General features: G+C 40.2%; 4 protein-coding genes across 4 annotated transcripts; 3 read left to right on the forward strand and 1 right to left on the reverse strand.

Annotated features, from left to right (window-relative positions):
- Nucleotides 1-401: 401 nt before the first annotated feature.
- Nucleotides 402-2,786, forward strand: LOC139220366 (reticulon-4 receptor-like 2). The gene is made up of 2 exons (XM_070852442.1): nt 402-689; nt 2,016-2,786. Exons 1-2 carry the CDS (start codon nt 402-404, stop codon nt 2,784-2,786), a joined length of 1,059 nt encoding a protein of 352 aa, XP_070708543.1.
- An 863-nt stretch (nt 2,787-3,649) lies between these two features.
- On the reverse strand, nt 3,650-7,393 carry tmem101 (transmembrane protein 101). The gene is made up of 4 exons (XM_070851982.1): nt 7,249-7,393; nt 6,275-6,455; nt 5,256-5,402; nt 3,650-4,823 (listed from the first exon to the last, which is right to left on the reverse strand). The coding sequence occupies exons 1-4, from the start codon at nt 7,377-7,379 to the stop codon at nt 4,515-4,517; spliced, it is 768 nt and encodes a 255-aa protein (XP_070708083.1). The 5' UTR covers nt 7,380-7,393; the 3' UTR covers nt 3,650-4,514.
- Nucleotides 7,394-10,106: 2,713 nt separating this feature from the next.
- On the forward strand, nt 10,107-10,551 carry gngt2b (guanine nucleotide binding protein (G protein), gamma transducing activity polypeptide 2b). Its single transcript, XM_070852439.1, has 2 exons — nt 10,107-10,190; nt 10,423-10,551. Exons 1-2 carry the CDS (start codon nt 10,107-10,109, stop codon nt 10,549-10,551), a joined length of 213 nt encoding a protein of 70 aa, XP_070708540.1.
- Nucleotides 10,552-12,810: 2,259 nt separating this feature from the next.
- LOC139220113 (inactive all-trans-retinol 13,14-reductase) lies at nt 12,811-19,093 on the forward strand. Its single transcript, XM_070852184.1, has 11 exons — nt 12,811-12,967; nt 14,738-14,920; nt 15,565-15,806; nt 15,901-16,096; nt 16,622-16,819; nt 16,908-17,027; nt 17,143-17,281; nt 17,692-17,801; nt 17,957-18,123; nt 18,398-18,557; nt 18,890-19,093. The coding sequence occupies exons 1-11, from the start codon at nt 12,811-12,813 to the stop codon at nt 19,057-19,059; spliced, it is 1,842 nt and encodes a 613-aa protein (XP_070708285.1). The 3' UTR covers nt 19,060-19,093.
- The last annotated feature ends 553 nt before the right edge of the window (nt 19,094-19,646 follow it).

Consider the following 19,646-nt stretch of genomic DNA (forward strand, 5'->3'; position numbering starts at 1 on the left):
CACAACAGGCTGATCCCTGCACCAACTCAAGGATTTAATTATGAAATATCAATGTAATCTTATGCGATGCAGAAATACCAAGACTCAGTAACTCTCTTGTAACAGAAACCGCTTTGTGTATCCAAATACAGTAGCAGATGTAAATCCTTATTTTAGGAAAGCATCCAAAACAGACCAGGTTTGTTCCCCAGATACGGTTATGTTTTGTGATTATCTGTTTAAGCCCATAATCCCTCTCTAATCAGGAATATTCAATGCCTGCTCATAGACAATTCGCTGAAATGACATCAGTATCATGCCATTGAAACAGGTTCTTTTGATTTCTACATGTGAGGGAAATAAGTACGAGAGTTTATCCGTGCCCCCCAGCAGGAGTGATGAGACTCTGATCTGAACAAAAGATGCCTTCCATTGGCTGTAAAATGCTCTGTGTGATGCCTCTTCTTCTAAACATGGCTTCGACCTTCAAGCTGTGTCCCAGCCACTGCCTGTGCTACGACTCCTCGGACCTGGTGGACTGCCGGTCTCGAGGTCTCCCCCGGGTGCCCCCCAGCGTCCCCCACGGCACCTGGCTGCTGGACCTGAGTGGGAACAAGCTGACTGAGGTACACACCAGATCCTTCATGGGGCTGTGGTCACTCAAGATCCTCCTGATGTCCAACAACAGCATCCGAACTCTGCAGCCACAGGTACCAAAGTCTGCGTTTAAATGGATCTGCATGTTCTGCATTCAGGCTCTTTGTTGACACTTGGTGTGAATCTGCTTTCCACAAGCTGTCAGATACAAATCTCTGAGGATGGTGAAGGATGAAGCTGAACATGGCTTGGATCAAGTTATACTGATTAGTTTTTAAATCCTCAATGTCGTTCTTCTCTCAATGAAGTTGTTTATTTTTTAAATTTTGGGGTTAATTTGCTATTCCCACAAGTTGTCAGATACAAATTAATGCCTTTACACTCTATATACACTCCAGTTTCACTGATTAGTTTTACTTCTAGTAGCAAATCTGCATTCTGAACTTCTGTCTGTGAAATAAGCTAATTTTTGACACTGGAAGCAGTAAAAGTAAGAATACCTAATAATAGAGTGCAAAAATACTCAAGAACAAGTAAAATCCTACATTAATTCATGCAACTGTGAAAATATCACAAACTGAATGTACTTAAAATGTCAAAATTAAAACTCATTATCCAGAAAAAAGGTTATATTACCACATACTTTATCATTTAGTTATTATTATTGGTTAGAATTGTTTTATGAGCAGCATTTAATGTCGCAGCTTGTGGACGTGGAACTGATTTCTACTTATGATACTTAATATACTGGTGGTTTATAAAAATACACTATTTTATATTCAAGCTGTAATTAAGTTGATCTTTTTATGATTCATTGATTAAACTATAAAATGTCAGAAAAGAATATTTAAAAAAGTGACGTCTTTAAATTGCTTGACATTGTTTCTGATCTACGATACAAAAACAAAGATTTTCAATAAACAGTGATATAAAACGGAGAAAAGCAGCTCATAATCCCACCTGAGAAGCTAAAATAATCAAATGGTGGGCGCTCTTGCTTGATAAATTTGATCAGTGACTAAGAGGATTGATCGATTATCAAAACTGTGGCTGATTATCTGTTGTGTCGGATGACTGATCGATTAAATGCCTACAGCTCTACAGTAAAAATCAATGTAGTGTCACTGTAGCTCTTTTCATTTTAAGACATATTATCCATATCTTTAATAGTGAATTTCTATTTTATATTTATGATTCTTTACGTTTGTCGTACTTCTTTTCTCTTATTACCATGATTATTGTGAGTTATGCTCCAAAAGACATTCTCTTTAAAAACTGACTTTTGATGCTGATATTAACTTCTGAAATGTAGAAAAGTATAAAGTAACATAAAAACTCAAGTAAAGTACCTCAAATTGTACTGAAGCACAAATCTTCAGTAGTGTACTCAGTCACAGTCCACCACTGTTTTTCACACATTATTTCACACGTTGTTTCAGGCTCTGTCATCACTGCAGTTTCTGGAGAGGCTGGACTTGAGTTTTAACCGGCTGCGTTGGCTCCCACGGGACTTCTCTCAGAGGCTCTCCTCCCTCCAGGAGCTCCGGCTGGACCACAACCTGCTGCAGCACCTGGACTCTGCTTCGCTGGGCGGTTTTGAAAACCTGAGGAAGCTGGACCTCAGTCACAACCGCATCCAGGCGATGGATGTCGGGGCTTTCAGCCACCTGGCTCGACTAAACCTCCTCAACCTGGAGGGAAACAGGCTGAATGTGCTTGGAGACGGTCTGTTGAGCAGGCAGCAAAGCCTGGAGGTGCTGCTGCTCAGCCACAACAACATCTCAGTGATCGAGACAGAAGCTCTGGCTCCTCTGCAGAGTCTGACTCTGCTGGCTCTCCAGGGAAACCAGCTGCAGCACATCCGCTTTAAGACCTTCCTGAAGCTCCAGACCACCACCACCCACCTTCAGATGTCCCTCAACCCCTGGACCTGCGACTGTGAGCTGCAGCGCGTCTTCTGCAAGATCCAGCACGTTCGACATCTGCATGTGTACGACTACAATGCCATCACCTGTCACGCTCCTGCGCAGCGAGCCGGGAGCTCCCTGGCATCCCTGGACAGCGTGCTGTGTCTCGCTGAGACGGCGTCGGTGCTTGTCATCACCATCACTGTGATGCTGGCTGTGATTGGTGCTCTGGTCAAAGCAGAGCACAACCGTAAGAACAAGCAAGCTGCAAGTGACACAGAGTCAGACACACATGAAAGATGACGGGTTTTATTCTGGGGCTGAGCTGAAGCCACCCACATAGTATCCATGTCTCACTTCAGCTCTATATTTAGATCACATTTAAAGCTTTCTTTGTATTTACCTCAGTGTACAATGTCCTGCCATGTCTGGGACAGCAGAAAGAAAGAAAGGAAGGAAGGAAAAGAAAAGGAAAAACTGCAGAACAGCACTTTTGAACCATAAGAGCAAAAAGTAAGGAGATTTTTCTAACAAGCTATCAGCTAAATTGGCATAATTTCTTTAAGTGCTCTGTACTCATTTTTGAATATTTGGAAAGACTTTCACTGCACCAACAGATGTCTGAATTGGAAAAAAAAAGGCTCTTGAGAACGAGCTGCTACTGAACAGCTCAGAAACTGATTTCTGTGAATGTGGGTGCAGCAGTTAGTACAAGTTACCGTCTGAATGTCTTCAAGCATTTTTGAAATTCCCCCATCACCAGCTAACATCTGTAAAACATACCCAGCTACGTCTCCGTCTCGTCGAGGCACATGGAGAACTGGTTGTGTTCCAGTATCTGATCCTTCTTGAACCACACTCAGTACTAGCTTGTAACCAGTTTTAAGTTTTTTATTGTGAAATAACGCAGGCGATGTCATTGGTCACACCATAATGGTTACTGGTCATTAATCCTGCAGTGGACATTTAGCTGAACCAGCATCCACTTTATAATTACACCAATGATGAAATCCAAACTAATTTATTCAGTTCAGTTCTCAGCCAGCAAAGAGAAATGAAAACTGACAGGTTTAAAATAGTTCAGTGAGGTTAACATCTTTAACACTGAACCAGTGCAACAGCTAAATAAATAAGCTAATTCTGGCTTTCCAAGATTCATACGACGAGCATGGGGAATTTTTAAATGTACTATATGACGAATTCAGTAATAATCTCTTCGTCTCTATAGAACCAGGAACGCTCAAAGCTGAAGAGTCTCTTTCAGAGGCAAATCTACTCTTAACATTTTATTAAGTACAGCTTTCTTTTATGGAAAGTTGAGGTGGTCATAGATATCAAAGTTAACAGTATTGCAGTAGAATTACAGGTTGAACAATTCAGTAAAATGAAGCAACTAAATTTTTAATGATAAATACTCAAACGTGGACAATAGTCCTCAGTTTTTTTGTGCATCATCATGTAAAAGTTGAATTATTTCATATAAAATGTGTAGATATAAAAGCTGTGCGCCTTAACTTTAACGTGATGCACAAGTTAAAAGCAACACAAGTGTTTATTACCAAATGGCTGTCCCATTTCATAGACAATAGCACATACAGTAAGTTTCCCTTTATTTGAAAAAATGTTTAAACCATTTATTCTATACTGTAAAACATCATCAAACCATTTAAGACTATACTTTTTGGAGTACATGGTATTCTCCCTGTAGATACACAGTACCAGTACTCAGTGTCATGTTTCAGAGCATAACAGAGACAAAAATGTAAACAAGATTCTGAATAAATTATTAAATTGCGAAAAAGGAAGCTTGTGTTTTTCATCTCTTGCAAAAGCAAAGTTACCAACTGGTAGGCAAAGACAATCAACCCTGCTTACATCCAACAGTCTTCGCTTGGAGTGTTTGAATCCTGAGAGGTCGCAGAGCGGCGGCGGCGGCTTTGAGTACAAAGTCGGGCTGCGGCGTGAAGGCCAACAATCTCATCCTGCGCAGATACCTCGGGCTGTAAAAGTCCTTTGTGAGAGCCCGTGGGTTCATCCATCGGTGGCCAGGATCAGCACGGCGCCGAAGATGCCCACGTTGTGTCCTATCAGCTTCATCTGGTTCCAGAACTCCACCTTGCGGGTGTGGTGCCAGTAGCCCAGGTTGCCGTCGATGAGCAGGATCACCAGCGGCAGGACGGTGGCCAGGATCTGCGCTGCCAGGCGGATGTAGCAGCCAGAAAGGAAGGCCAGCGCCAGCACCCCGAACAGCACCTCCAGCAGCATCAGAGTGATCTCTCCTCCCACTATGTGGTTTAGAAAGGCCTGCCGGTCCTCTTTGCTGTGCTGGAGGGAGTACACCTAGTGGGGGGAAGGTGGCACTGCGGTATTTAAAATGACACTGAAAGCATTTTGGTTTGTACAATACGACTTAACTGTTGTGAAGAAAGTAAATAAAAGTGTGATTCTTTTGACATATGCAGAAATAAACTGCCTGAAGCCTTCCTCTCATTCATATAGATGATGATTATCTGTACAAACTGATTTCAAATAAGTCTTTTTCATGTAGCGATCACAAGAAAATACACATGCAGTGAAACAAAACTAAAAAGCTGCAACCAATAATTGTTTGCAATATCAATGAATTAACCTATTATGTTTAATTAATCTCTTTAAATTCATTCAAAAACTAGTGAGAAATGAGCTTCAGGTGACGTCCTTAAATTGCCTGTTTTGTCCGATCAACAGTCCAAAACCCGAAGACGTTGGGTTTATAGCAGACACAGGTCTTACCATGCAGATGAGGTAGACTCCCAGGAATACTTGTCCAGTGGACTGCAGGGATCTGCTGCGAGGTTTCTGCCTGTACACCTCCCCCGCCCCGCTGGCCAGAACCAGAAAGCCTCCAATAATGGCCAGCACTCTGGAGTACATTCGTACCTGCAGGGCGACATTGTGCAGGCTGTAATATTCCACAGCAGCTTTCTACTACAACGCCAATCTGTGATGAAATTCTATTTGCAGATTTCCTGTCGTGTCCCAGATCCATTTTTCCCCTCATATGTGACCAAGATGTGTTCAGCACTGATCTGGGCCATTTGGCAGACAGAATTCAGCAGTGGTGAATAAGACGACTTTAGAAATATTGCTTCATTACGAACAAAACCAGAAGTGTTTGAAAGCATATCAAAAGGGATGTGATTTGAAGAGTTCAATGCAGTTGCAAAGTCAAAGTCATAAAAATAACCTCCAAAAAGCTTAAGATATAAAAGAAGTGGCCAAAGCAGGAGAACATATCTATTTTAACATATAGACCATATACATATGCTAAAAACTAAATAAATAAAACAGCCAGGGAACCAGTGATGCTGTGCATGTGATGAAAATAAATAAACATCTACTGAGCACTGGAAGAGTAACAAAAAGCCTGATTTTGTTGGTCTCATAATAGATATTTCGTCTTCTGAATCTCTGATCGCAAGGACCAATAATTAAAGGATTATCAAGGACATTTCTATGAAGTCTGGTCTCATTTTTTGAATTTCTATACAGAAGTTAATACTCCTACCATCCTTAGAGAAAATATGCTTTGTTGCATTTTATTTTACATTAAGGAGTTTGTCTAATTTTGTGTCACTCTAATTTTAGTTGAATCAACTTCTTTTATGTGTGCTTCTTCTGTTTTCTGTCCTTTAATCCTTTACTATAAAAGATTTGATAAGTTTTATATTCTAAGTCTAATGATAATGACTGATGTCACACTGGTGGCTGAACAGCAGCTTTGTTACTGTGAACCAGAGAAAGTCACTCACCTTAAGCCAGTCCCCGTAGTACACCTGTTCTCCAACATAGGATGCATAAGTGCTGACTGCCAGTTGTATGGCAGCTGCCATTGCAAACCACCTCCTCTTCACCCCGAATGACATGAAGCTGGCGCAGAGCACTGCGGCCCCCATGTCCACATACAGGTATGGTACATGGATGTCCGGCTTCCTGGAGGTGTCAATGAAATAAAAGAGCTTTCAATCAGACTCACAGGATTGTTTCAATTCATCCAGCTACTGCTTTCTATCTAATCACCGGACAACAGGACAAACATTATATTATCCTGTGATTAATAATATATCCACATCAGCCAACCTGTGAAATTATACCAGTGTCTTAAAGCAGCTGACCAGCAGTCAAACCCCTAAAAGAGGCTCCTGTGTTTAATGGGAAGCTGTAAGCAGGGCATGAAACCAATTAAAATGACTCAATCAATAACAACATAAAATAAAATCAGCTTATTTCAAGTTATCCTTCTCAGCACTGGACATCCTAAAATAGTCCTGCTTTAAAATGGCACCTATTTCAGTCTAAGAGAAGCAGGCAGGTATGACAAATGCTGTGCACATTCTTTCCTAATTGTTGCTGTAATTACAGGATCATTCAGACTGAAACAGTGGACGCCCAGTGCACATAGGAGACTAAAGAAACCACGATTACTACTCAGTCCGACTGAAAATTACAGACTAGACCAAATATAGCTCCATTTAAACAGCCCCATATGTCTGCAGCTTTGTGACTGAGAGTTTGTCTAATTCCTGAAATACAACCCATGTTAGCTGCCTGGCATGTTTCCACCTTCAACAGAAAAGACACGAGAAGGTTGTCCAGTAATGACATGAACTAAATCCTGCCACATCAAATTTCTTGGCAATATTTGTACACGTTTGAATTAGGATGGAGTTAGCCTGTTAGCTAACTTTAGCTATTTCACAGAGCTCTGTTCACTAACTCTTTTTACCTTTTTGAGTCCGCTCGTTCAGCAAACAGCATCAACATGCTGAAACAGTTCCAAAATCCGAATCGGGTTAAAATAAACGCTCCTAACTGGCTGAGAAATCTTAATGTCTGTTTCCTACTGGGAGCTGCCATTTTTCCAGCACCGCCAACGACACAGAGGGTACTCAAGATTACTTCCGCCTCCAAATACTATGCATGTCAAAATAAACGTACGTGTGTCTCTGCTGTATGGGAGGTGCGGCTGATTTAAACGTAAATGCTCTTATTTTGAAAAGAGTATCTGTTCCAGCGCAAATACGCCCTCCTATTGGCTGACAGGTCCAAGGGGGCGGGACAAACTAGTTAATGGCTGCAGGAGGAAAAAAATTACACGGTCCAGCAGCGCCACCTACAGAATAAAGTAGATCATCACAGAAACTTTAGAGTCAGTGGAGGAAAATGTGTTCGTGGCTGCTCAACGCCATTTATTTCCCAGAAGGTTACGAACAGATTCAACAGCCAATATTCCGTTCAAAGAAGCTCAAAGATCTGACTACAGATAATGTGTTCAGAGTTTTTAACCTAACAACAAGCACGTGAACATTATTTAACAGATTACTTTGACTATAATGGTTCTGAATTAGTGCTGCAAGCCAGGATTAGTTCTCCAGCAGTAGCCACCGTTTGTAAAATGTTCTTTTTCCCACATTTTCTATGTTAGTTCAGTGATCAATTGTATTGATTAAATATTCACAGCAAACTTTATCACCACACATAACTTGAGGCTTTTTTCAAAGCGTTCCCTACAATGCCATGAATATTATTGTGGTGGAAAAATGCAAATTCTTTGCGATTAAACAGTCAATGATTAATGACTACTACTTATCATTAGTTGATAATGAATGAATAAATGTAATTTTATGTATTTATTGGCTTTATTGGTTTATTCAATAGGGACTGTGTAGATTAATGTAAATGTGCCAGGACAAGTGTTACATCATCCTAAAGGAAGATGTATGTTTACAAAAGTTAGCAACAATCAGTTGTTGAATTATTTCAGCACTAATCAAGTCCTCAAAATCTCTAAAGAAACATTTAAATAACTCATCAGTGTCAATGAGGCTTCCTGCTTCCAGTCAGTTTGATGATGAAGGTGATTGAAATCATGGAACAAAACGGACAGGTCAGTGAGGAGGGGAGTTCTTCATCAGGTGCTGTGACACATCAGACCTTCATACAGACCAGGGGCGTCTCCACACCGCTGTTGATCCACAGTTACGTGTCTCGGGTTAATCTTGAGTAGATCCTAACCCAGATCCTGAAAATGGCTTAGTGTGAGTCCTGCTGAGGGTTTAGTTAAGGATCACAGGCCGGCGTGTCTAAGATGAAATGCCAGTTGGAGGAGAGTAGTGGGACTGGTTTACCAGGACAAACATTTTGCATAAAACCTTTAACTTTAAGAAATGTAAGTTTAGTTTGTGCTCCTCATTGAAAAGTTAAACAAATCTTCACTTTCATCAGAACTATGCTGTTTCTGTTTCAATCAACAAGCCATTTTGATGCTTTCTGCCCATTTTCAGCCCAACAAGCATCTTTCCATCCATCCATGAACTATACCTGCTTATCCTGTGAGGCGTCTCCGGGTGCTGGATGCTGAGGCCTGTCTCTGGTTACAGTGGGTGAGAGGTGGGGTTCCCAGACAGCTCATACACAAAACACTTCCATCGACATCTATGGGCACTTTAAAGTCTCCAGTTCATCTGTTCTGCTTGTCGTTGGGCTGTGGGAGGAAATCCACACAAAGACAGTGAGAACACACACACACAAAAAGCCCCTAAAAGAGCCAGTGGATCTAAAATAAGATGAAAACTCACCTGAGCTCAGTTATATAGACACATACAAAATACAATATTACTAAACAAGCATCTATGCAGTTATTCAAACATTATTTTCCAAGCCCAGCAGTAACAAAGCAGAACCTTGAGCAAAAATGAATCACTTTATTGACAGAAACAGCGTCACTCATGCACATCAAGTGGCAGCAACCTTCTCCATGTCCACTATTCATTTATTAGAATGACGTTGCACGACTTAAAGCTACTGATTGGATAGACCGCAAGATTAAAGCATATAATCAAATCAGCTGTGAAGAATTGACCTCCTTCCTGCTGACACAAGGCCCTGTCCTCATGGCGTATATGTAAACACTGTAAACACTAAATGAACCCAACTCTTAGCACATATGTACCTTTATACCTGATGCTCTGTCTTCACTGAGTTGACATACAGAACTAAAACCCACCACAGCTCATGCTGGATGTATTTTGATAAGTGTTGTAAGTGTGTCATTTCCATTTCAGCGCCTCACTTTCTCCACCACGTCGTCTGCAGACCCGTGAGGAGCTGCGTTCTCTTGCCTCCCTCCTTCCTGTTCAGAGGTTACGGCTCCTGATTGTTTAATCTCATCACGGGGGATTGGTGACAGCAGGTCCAATCCTGTGCCGACCTCTCCCAAAAGCCAGCAGCGGGGATCAACTGGGATGAAGAGCAGTGGGACGGCGCGGATCAGTCAGTGTGAAGAAGTGACCGGACCGAAGAGGAAAGCACACATTCGATGAGCTCTTAGGGGCCAACACAACATTTCTCTGATTGCTGGGGATCCCATCATTCAACAGGTAGAGAGAGATGATCGACACGTTTGTCTGTGCTGGATGTACATTTATTTTGTCTCAGGAGTGTTTTTGAAATTTGATTTGAAGAAAAGTAGTAATCTGAGAATAATCTGAATAAACTACAGGTTACAGCACCTTGACAAGCACTCTTTTAGGCACTTGTTGTGACTTTTTAACATTTTGATCGTTGTTTCCTCTCACAGCCAGGATGGCTCGGGATATGTCAGATAAGGAAATCTTGAAAATGGAGCTGGATCAGTTGAAGAAGGAAGTTAGCACAGCTAGGACACCGGTGAGTAAATTACTTCTTTTTAAAACACAATGTCTTCTTTTCTTGCCAACAGTTGTGAAAAATCTGTCCAGTATCATCTAGAATTTTATCTCTTGTATTAAAACAATGTGGAAAACAACCAGGGTGGACGGTTTAAGAATTTGTAGCAAGCAAATTTAATTAGTCTGTTATGCCCGTAAAAAGATGGTTTGTTAAAGCTTACATTTCTTATCATCTTTCCTCTCTACAACAGGTCGCTGCAAACTGCACAGAGACGATTGCTTTTGTTGAGGAACTTTTACCAAATGATCCGCTGATTAAGGGCGTTCCAGATGACAAGAACCCCTACAAGGGAGACAAGGGAGGCTGCGTAGTAACATAGCACTCAGAAATCCAGGGAAAAGTCCTGCTGTTTTTTATGAGATCAGGTTACGTTGCTGTAACGTTCCTGTAGAATTCTTGTGGATGAAATGTACAGTAGTAAGAAAACTCAGATCTGTAATTGTATTGGTACCAGGAGCGACTCTTTTCATCACTGGATTACTGTATGTACCTGCTGACATGAAAGTGTTTGTAATTAAATGCAAATAGCTGAACAAAGCTTTGACCTGATTTGACTGCTCTCATTATTGACATACATTATAGGCTATATCTCACTTTTACTGCACTCCTACTGCACTTTCATCTCATGATATCATACTGGTTAATATTAAATAGGGCTGACAACATATTGTTTTGTGTCCGATCAGCATAAGCTAACATGACACTCTTGGCTTGTGTCAGCACTGTGTGAAGCAGGGAAAAGTCACAGGAGTGGTGCAGCTACTGCTTAGTCTAATTCTTAATAGGATTTCTTTGCTGCGGCACAGTCGGTCACACAGGCCTGTTCACACAGAGCTGCTTCCTGTATCAAAGTCTTTAAGCTTATTCCAGCGGCTTCATCCCAGCTTCCGTTTCGAGCTCTCCATCCAATTAGTGTCATTGTCAATCTGGGTAACAGCACATACACATGGTGTGTTCAACATTTGCAACACAACTATTGGTGTGAATATAGCTTTTTTTATTTATTGCAGGTTTAATGTATGTAATCTATGAGACTGTGAGAGTACATGAAGAAATACAAGCGGTCATTCATGCTGCGTTAAACCTTTTTCAGTCCAGTGACCTTAAGCAGCACATATCAGTTGTTTCCAAGAACATAGTAATGACAGCTATGGTCATGGTCACTTATCATTTGGAGGACCTTGGTGATTTATCAATATGTTACATGAAGTTTTTGCTTGGCTTAGGACAGAGGGGAAAACAACCTCCTGGGATGCTGTGGCACTGGAGCTAATGAGTAACAGATTACATGTCACGAGAGAATCAAAAATATGTGAAGTAATGTGTAACGTGATTGTAATTATGCATTTTAAAAAATAGTTTAATAGCTTTTCTTGCTTCTGAGATTCTCGAGACAAGCAAATAGAGAAGAACTTAATTTAATTAAATTAAGATTACTGAGGAAGAGAAGTCCTGAATTATATAATATATAATTATATAATATAATAATAATAATATAAACACCTTCTCAACACCAAGAACAGGAACTGGGGCATCTAAATGGAACAGAGCCATTGTTAATTCTTAATGAAATTAAAATGTCTTCCATAAGCTCTGTTTAAAGTTTACACTGTCGCCCGTCTGAATTTCTGATTTATTGGGGCAAACATAACAGCTTGTTGTGCTGGCTTGAGATTAAATCTATGGCTCAAAGTCAACTGAATTAGTGCATAGCTGGAGTACAAAGTCCATGCATAGACAACATGACATGATAATGCACTCTGAAAACCGTGTTATCACATACATGACATAATTTACAGATTTCCATTTACGTTTGCTGTCCCCTCTCAGCGGAGACATGCCGTGGATATGGTAGGATAATTATTTCCAGTGGCATTAGAGTGAAATGTCTTGATCTCTTTTGTCTGAGCCTGTTATCAGGCCTGAAATGCTGAAACTCTTTCTCTCAGCTGCAGTGTTGTAACGATTTGCCACTGACAGTGCATGGATAAAGTCTAGGACGACCAGCTCATAGTTTATTCTTTATCTAAATTGCCTTATCAGATAAGAGCAATTGTAGATATATCTAATCTGTGCAAGTTCCCTATTGGAATGACAGAATAATCACACTTCACAAAGGCGGAAAACAGACTGACCTTCACAGAATAACCTTCAGATCACAACCTGTGTGACTTCTAGACATCTGAACAGACAATGCAACTTTATTTTTTTTACTTTAAAACCATTGACTGTCAAACACTGTCCTGATTCCTTATGCAATTTATATTTACAGAATAGTGCATCTTTTGCTTGAATATTAATGTAACTATATGCCAACTATCACACCCTTATTGTGGTCTGTGCGCTGTCATCACAAGAAAAGTAGGTCTTTCACCACTTTATCTTTATTGCTCGTCATAACACAAATAGTGTTACATATCTAAAATTCCTGCCTCTTTTCTCCAGACCTTTGACACTTGGCATCATATAAAGGAGCCTTGAGAAGAGAGACGTGTTCAGAATAAACCTGAAAACTTGACACCACAGCTACAGAGAACTACTGAGTCTAGAAACAGCTGTTTGATCCATCGACTCCATTATGTGGCTCTTGATTTTCTTAGTGTGGTTGGTTATATGGGCCGGTGGCACATACTGGTATCTATTTGGAAAACCGAGCCCTTTCTCCCTAGAGTCAGTGAGACCACCTGGACCCCGGGAGATTGACCAGAAGAAGCGGGACAAAGTCATCAAGCAAGGTAAAATTATTGTAGTTGATCATGCTTGTATGCAACATCACCATTAATTTGTACCATGATGCAATGCTTTGAAAAATGAGCATATTTTCTACCAGTTTCACCAGTTTGAGCTCTACAAGATGGAAAACACTCTTTAATCACAATACCATACTAATATAGTTAAGATGTAACAGTCAACAGTAAACTGACCTGGTTCGTGTTCTCTAAAGAAGGAAGGCACACTTGAAAATCTCTTTTTCTTCCACTGGAGATATAACAAATATTATCCACTTAAATGTCAACATGTGTTTTCTATATCTTTACACCAAATGTGGACCAGTTCAGCCAGCAAAGCACCAATTCTGCTTAAAAAAAAAAGTAAAATAACTTATTTACCTCAACTTATCATGGTAAAATAGCAGAGAAATGATACTATAACGAAATAACTCATTATGTAATGATCAAAAATACAATATGTTTATTTAGAGTTGGTGCTTTAGTGTAAGAGTTGAGAATTTTATGGAAGAAAAATCTGATATACTTAATTTTGAATTCCTGAATCGTTGGGTCTCTCTCTTAATTAAGAGTTTGGTCTAGACCTGCTCTTATGTAAAGCGTCTTGAGATAACGCTGTTATGAATAGGCGCTATATAAATAAAGGTTGATTGATATATTTTTTCATATTGCCGTTACCCTGCAGAGATCACTGATGTGTTTATGATGTCTGCTGTCACAGTGAATACGCTTCCAAAAACAATCAGCGCAAAAATCTGTCAATGCTGGAAAAGCACGAATGTAACGTTAATAATTGAATTGAATTTTAAAAATATGCTCATTTTTTGTTAATGTTTTTATTTTATCTTATGAACATTATTAATGGTTATTCTAGTTTTTACACAAGGTGAAATAACATGTTAGCTAATTAGCAAAGCTATTATAATGAATTAAAACTACATTAAAAAAAAACTATGTTTGAAAAAAACATACTGAAAACTGGACTTTAGAAAAAAAATAAAACTAACTGAAATGATATTGTGTACTTACAAAACTACCTAAAGATAAAATGTGCAGTAAATGTCTTTAGTTTTACTCTTTGGTCAAATTTGTGAAAACATCAAGCACAAGGAGCCACTGTGCGTCTGTCCATTCAGACCGGGATTGTGTCTACATGACTGGTCAATTACCTGCAAAACACATTGTGTTTGTATTGTAAAGCTAATTCTGAACTTCTGAAATCTTACCCCTGACAAATACCCCTCATATTATAATAAAAAATAACCTAAAACTAAAAGGTTTTCAACAAAAAACAAACAAACTGAAGGAGCAAACGCAGTCTGGAGATAAACTGAAACGAAACTACATTAGCATATATCAAGATGAGACTAAATAATTCACTATACGTCTGAGGTGGGCTGATACAGTTATCTAAAGGATGTGTTTTCATGGCCATATCTAAGAATTTAGATTAGACCTTAATTAGCAGAGGAGCAGCAATTCATCTGTGTTATCTTAATTAGATTATGAACAGGAGATTGGTTTAGCAGTCTTATCTGCTGTTTATTGCCAGCAGCAGAACACAGATACAGGAATTCACAAGTCATGTATTTATGACAGGAAAGGTGTGCAGTGCAACCTTCAGACTATTGTGTAACTCAATTATACAACACATTTTGATGTCTCCGTTACAGCACTTGCTCGTGATAACATTCACAGTGCATCTGTAGTAAGTCTGACTGAACAAAAGAGATGTGTTTTACCACGTTAATGTCGGCTCGGTATGTTTCTGTCCAGGTTTCAGCCCTGACAAGGTGCCCCAGAACCTGGATGTCATCGTCATCGGGAGTGGTATTGGTGGGCTGACAGCTGGAGCCACACTGGCCAAAGCGGGGAAGAGAGTCCTGGTGCTGGAGCAGCATGACCAGGCAGGAGGCTGCTGCCACACCTACATAGAGAAAGGCTTCGAGTTTGATGTTGGTAAGAAGACTTGGCGTTTGTGGATCGACAGTACCATTTTTTAATCTTTGAATGAGAATAATGTTTAATTAAAACTATAAACACATAAGTGAAACTCCAAAGAACAGTCTAAAATCCAAACATACTAAGTTTGATATTAGGCATAATAAAGAAATCCTCTCAATTTAGTGGTTGGAATTGGGGAATGTTTGGCATTTTGGTTTAATTGTCAAGTTTCTGGTTACACAAAAGGATCTTACAGTTCTGTCTCAGCAGGGATCCTGTCTGTAATGTTGCCAGACACTTTGAACAACACTCTGAGCCTGTCAGGCTCTTTAAACAAGCTCAATTGCGCAATTGCCCTAAAAGATTACACTGCAACCATTACAGCCCATTTACTTCACATTCTCAGCTGCCGGCAATCTTTTTTTTATACCAAAATGTGTAAAAACAGGGCCCAGGTTTAAAAATACAGCAGTTATTCTTTAGCTTTGAGGAGTTTTTAAAACAGTTACCTCATGTAAGAAGAAAATGTTGAACTCTGTATTTTGAGCAGGCTCAAGCTGTTTTTACAGTTGGATGAAATAAAATGTGAATTTCAGCATAATGTGACCTAAACCGATGCATGATAGGTATTAGTTTGACTGATAGTCTTTCTTCTCCAGGGCTTCACTACATTGGTCAGCTCCATGAGAACAGTCTGCTGCGTATCGCCTTCGATCAGCTCTCTGAGGGCCAGCTGGAGTTCCAGGAGCTAAATCAACACTTTGACACCATCCAGATTGGCCAAGGCGATGAGAAGCGAGAGTACACCATCTTCTCCGGTAAAACTGAGATGCAAGCTCATCTGATGAAGCAATTCCCTGATGACACAGAGGCCATCGAGACATTTTTCAAAATCATGAAGGTACTGTTAGCCAGTGGGTGCATGTGTGTCATGTTCCACGCTCCAATAAAACAATGAAGTCTGAATGCCCCAAACATCTTCTGTATTCCTATAGGTCTCAGCTAAGAAGACCCACTACCTGGCAACCCTAAAGCTGATCCCACAGTGGGTGTCTTTATTCCTGCTCAAATCAGGCATCGCAAACCTCTTCTCCCCGGTATTCCGTCTCTCTGGCACATGTGCAACAGACTTGGTGAACACTCTGACCAGCAACAAGGATCTCCACGTCATCTTTTCTTATCTTTTCTATGGTGGGTCCTCAAAACTTGTCACTGGAGCAAGAAACCAACTCTAAGTCCTAAAGCAAGACACTGACACAGACTGTCTTTGCTCTGTACTTGAGAACACAACAACTACAACAATAATAAAAATAATGGCTATATGGGGCTGAAATATAAGTAAATGAAACAAGTGATATAAATACTAATATTCAGGTGATGCCTGACCTGAACTGCAGCCATCTTATATTTTTGCTTGTTTCTGGGGGATTTTTGCCTTCAGACAGTGACAGTTGAGGTTATGTGATTGACTTGGAGAGTGATGAATATTCCCGTTTGGCCAGTGGGATGTCTCTCCTTGTTTCCTTGTCTGGATAATTGTCCTGCTGCATCATCCAATAATCAGGGAACTGTGTATAAAAAAAATACAGGTTCCCAAAATGGGTCTTAACACAGTAAAATGAAAGCTGAAAGTATAAAGTTGAATAATATAAAGTTGAGTTATTATCTGTGCTTGAAACAAAGTAATATTTAAGCCTTCAATTTGTCTACATGTAGGCGTGCCTCCAAAGGACTCCAGTGTTCTGATCAATGCCCTCCTGGTTCATCACTACAAACGAGGTGCCTACTACCCTAAGGGTGGTGCCAGCGAGATCGCCTTCCACATCATCCACACCATTCAGAAATATGGAGGAAACTGTCTGGTCAGAGCTCCTGTCTCACAGATCCTGGTTAATGAGAAGGGAGCAGCTTATGGTAGGGAATGATTCCAACTTTCATTTTTACCCGTTGAAGATGGTCTGCAGATAAATGACTGCAGGTTCGTCCCTTTGCCATGTGACAGGCGTGAAAGTGAGGAAGGGTCAGGAGGAGGTGGAGGTCCATGCACCTGTGGTGGTTTCTAACTGTGGCATCTTCACCACCTTCGAGAAACTCCTTCCCCCTGAGATTCAAGTCAAGACAGGTGAGCAACTGAATAATGGATGAATTCTAAATGATATCAACTTGTATTATTTAATATATATTAAATAATATATATAAGTAGCAAGGAGGTTTCTAACCCTAACCCCATATTACAGATATCCAGGAGAGACTGAACATGATGAAACATGGCAGAGGGTCATTCTTGGTCTTCTCCGGCTTTGATGGAACTGAAGAGGAGTTGGGCCTGGAGTCCACCAACTTCTGGCTGTTCAAAAACAACGATATGGACAAGTCGTAAGTGTGCAAAGCTCTGATCACACTAGACACTAATCGCAGAGGTAGCACTTAATATCCACAAGGGGGTGCTGTTGTATTACAGTGGGAATGAAATACATTTACAGAGGTGAAACTAACTGCTTAGTGTAGAGACCAGGAACAAGCACCAGATGTCATTTCTCCCAAAAGAAAAGAAAAGACTGGTAAAAATTTATTGACCATTTACATAAAGAAACACATTGTAAGTAGCTTTTTCGTCCTCTAGATGGAGCACAGGATCAGTCAGGTTTAACCTCAGGTTTTAAATATCACACTCGTGCATTCTTATATGTGTATGTGAGACCAATATGTGATAAAAGAAGCCCAGACTGCTCTGACTGAGAGGGATGATGATCTGAAATTCACATTTTCATGTTATCTTTTTTTAGGATGGAAGACTTCTTTGCATTGAGCAAAGAGGAAGCACCAGATAATATTCCCATGATGTTCATCACAATGCCATCTGCCAAAGACCCAGAAGCCAAAATAAGACACCCTGGTACAATCAATCATTACTTTTTCTACTAGGAAATTATGTTCAGAGGAAAGAACATGTCAAAATTAAAGATAGAGCCATATTATGTTTTAAACATGTACAGCGACACATCTGAAACTCTGTATATGTTAGATGTCTTGTGCGTTTCACGTTCACAGGAAAATCCTGCATGACAATACTGACGATGGTGAAGTACGAATGGTTTGAGGAATGGAAGGACACTACAGTGCGCAAAAGGGGTGACGAATATCACAACTACAAAATGAGATTTGCTAAGAACCTCTTTGACTGGGCCTGCACTTTGTTCCCTAAAATCAGAGACAAGGTACGATCAGTCGCACGTATGCACACGTTTAAGATGGACTTTTATGTATTGTGTTATTTTTATGTATTGCTGTTCTATGGTTTCTTGTCTACCTGCCGAGGGACAACAGATGCAGATGTTAGCTGCCAGCTAACTCTGGTGCAATTACTTTGTCTATGTAAAAATAAGAAATTAAATGAGATAAAATGAAATGTATTTCTGTTGTCTGTGCACGTGTTGTTGTTTGTCTCTGAATAAAGACTGATTGTAATATTTGCATGACTTGTTTTTCCAGTTGGTTTTCCAGGATGTGGCGACCCCACTGACCAACATGCACTACCTGGGTGCCCAGCGAGGAGCCATGTACTCCGCTGAGCACAACCTTGACCGTTTCCATGCCGAGGCTGTGGCGAAGAACAGGTGCAACACCCCCATCAAAAACCTCTACATTTCAGGTATGACAGGTTACAAACTTTTATGTTGAAAAGTTCTACAAGCACAGTAAATTCTTTGTATTTTGTGATTGAGTGAGGTTTTCACAGAAACAGAAATGTCTCAACAAGTTTATTTAGTTTATGCGGTAGGGTTTCTTTGCAGTGTAGTTTTTTCCAACCAAACTAACCAGTTTGTGCTTGATCAGTTTAGTGGAACAGTTAAAACACTTAGTAAGAATTGTAAGGAAGTCACAAGGAAAAGGAAAGAAAAACATGATACTGAGGGAAAATTGGACAAAGATGTGACTCCAGACATCAGGTTGTCTTCTCTCATGTGTGTCTATCTGTTTCAGGCCAAGACGTGTTCAGCTGTGGGATAGCAGGCGCTCTGCATGGTGGACTCCTCTGCGCCTCGACAGTGTTGGATCACATCGTCTACATTGACTTGCTCCTCCTCAAGAAGAAGCTGAAGAGGAGGAAAGCCAGGGAGTTGGCCCAGCTGGCTAAGAAGAAGCTGCAGTGAGAGTGCTCTCTACTTCCCCTGCAGGCTTGTGTGGTGAAACTGCATGAACGTGGTGAAAAGGACCCTTGATTGTTGTGGGAGGCTTAAAGGAGCACGCCACTACATCTGTTCTCTATGCTAACATTATAAAGTCTGCTAATGATAATAGTTCACTTCTGTGACAGTTACAAGGACTGGATATTATGTCCTGTTCGTTGTAAAAGGGAATAATACAGCTGTCACAGTTTCAAATTTGAAAACATCACAAGTAGCCTAAAAATGTATTTTCTTTTGTTTTGTTGTCTGAGCTAAAGGTGTCATGTACTCCTCCGTCAAGTCTGTTAGAATTACCTTTAGCAATGAGAACATAGACTGTAAAATAATGCAGATTGATCATGTGTTCCTGGTGGATCATTTAGTCTAACAATGTATGTCAGCATACTTGATTGGCTACTCTTGAGCTGTATTTTTTATTGCAGTACTTGTACACAATATTGCAGTAGTTGTGTATATATGTAACGGGCTGGGACAGTTTTGTTGGAGCTGCTGGTGCTTCTTTTCAGTATTTCACTGGTTTACCAAAGGTAAGGTAAAGGTAAATAATCACA

The sequence above is a fragment of the Pempheris klunzingeri genome, chromosome 20 (genome assembly GCF_042242105.1).
Source record: "Pempheris klunzingeri isolate RE-2024b chromosome 20, fPemKlu1.hap1, whole genome shotgun sequence".
NCBI classification, from domain to species: Eukaryota; Metazoa; Chordata; class Actinopteri; order Acropomatiformes; family Pempheridae; genus Pempheris; species Pempheris klunzingeri.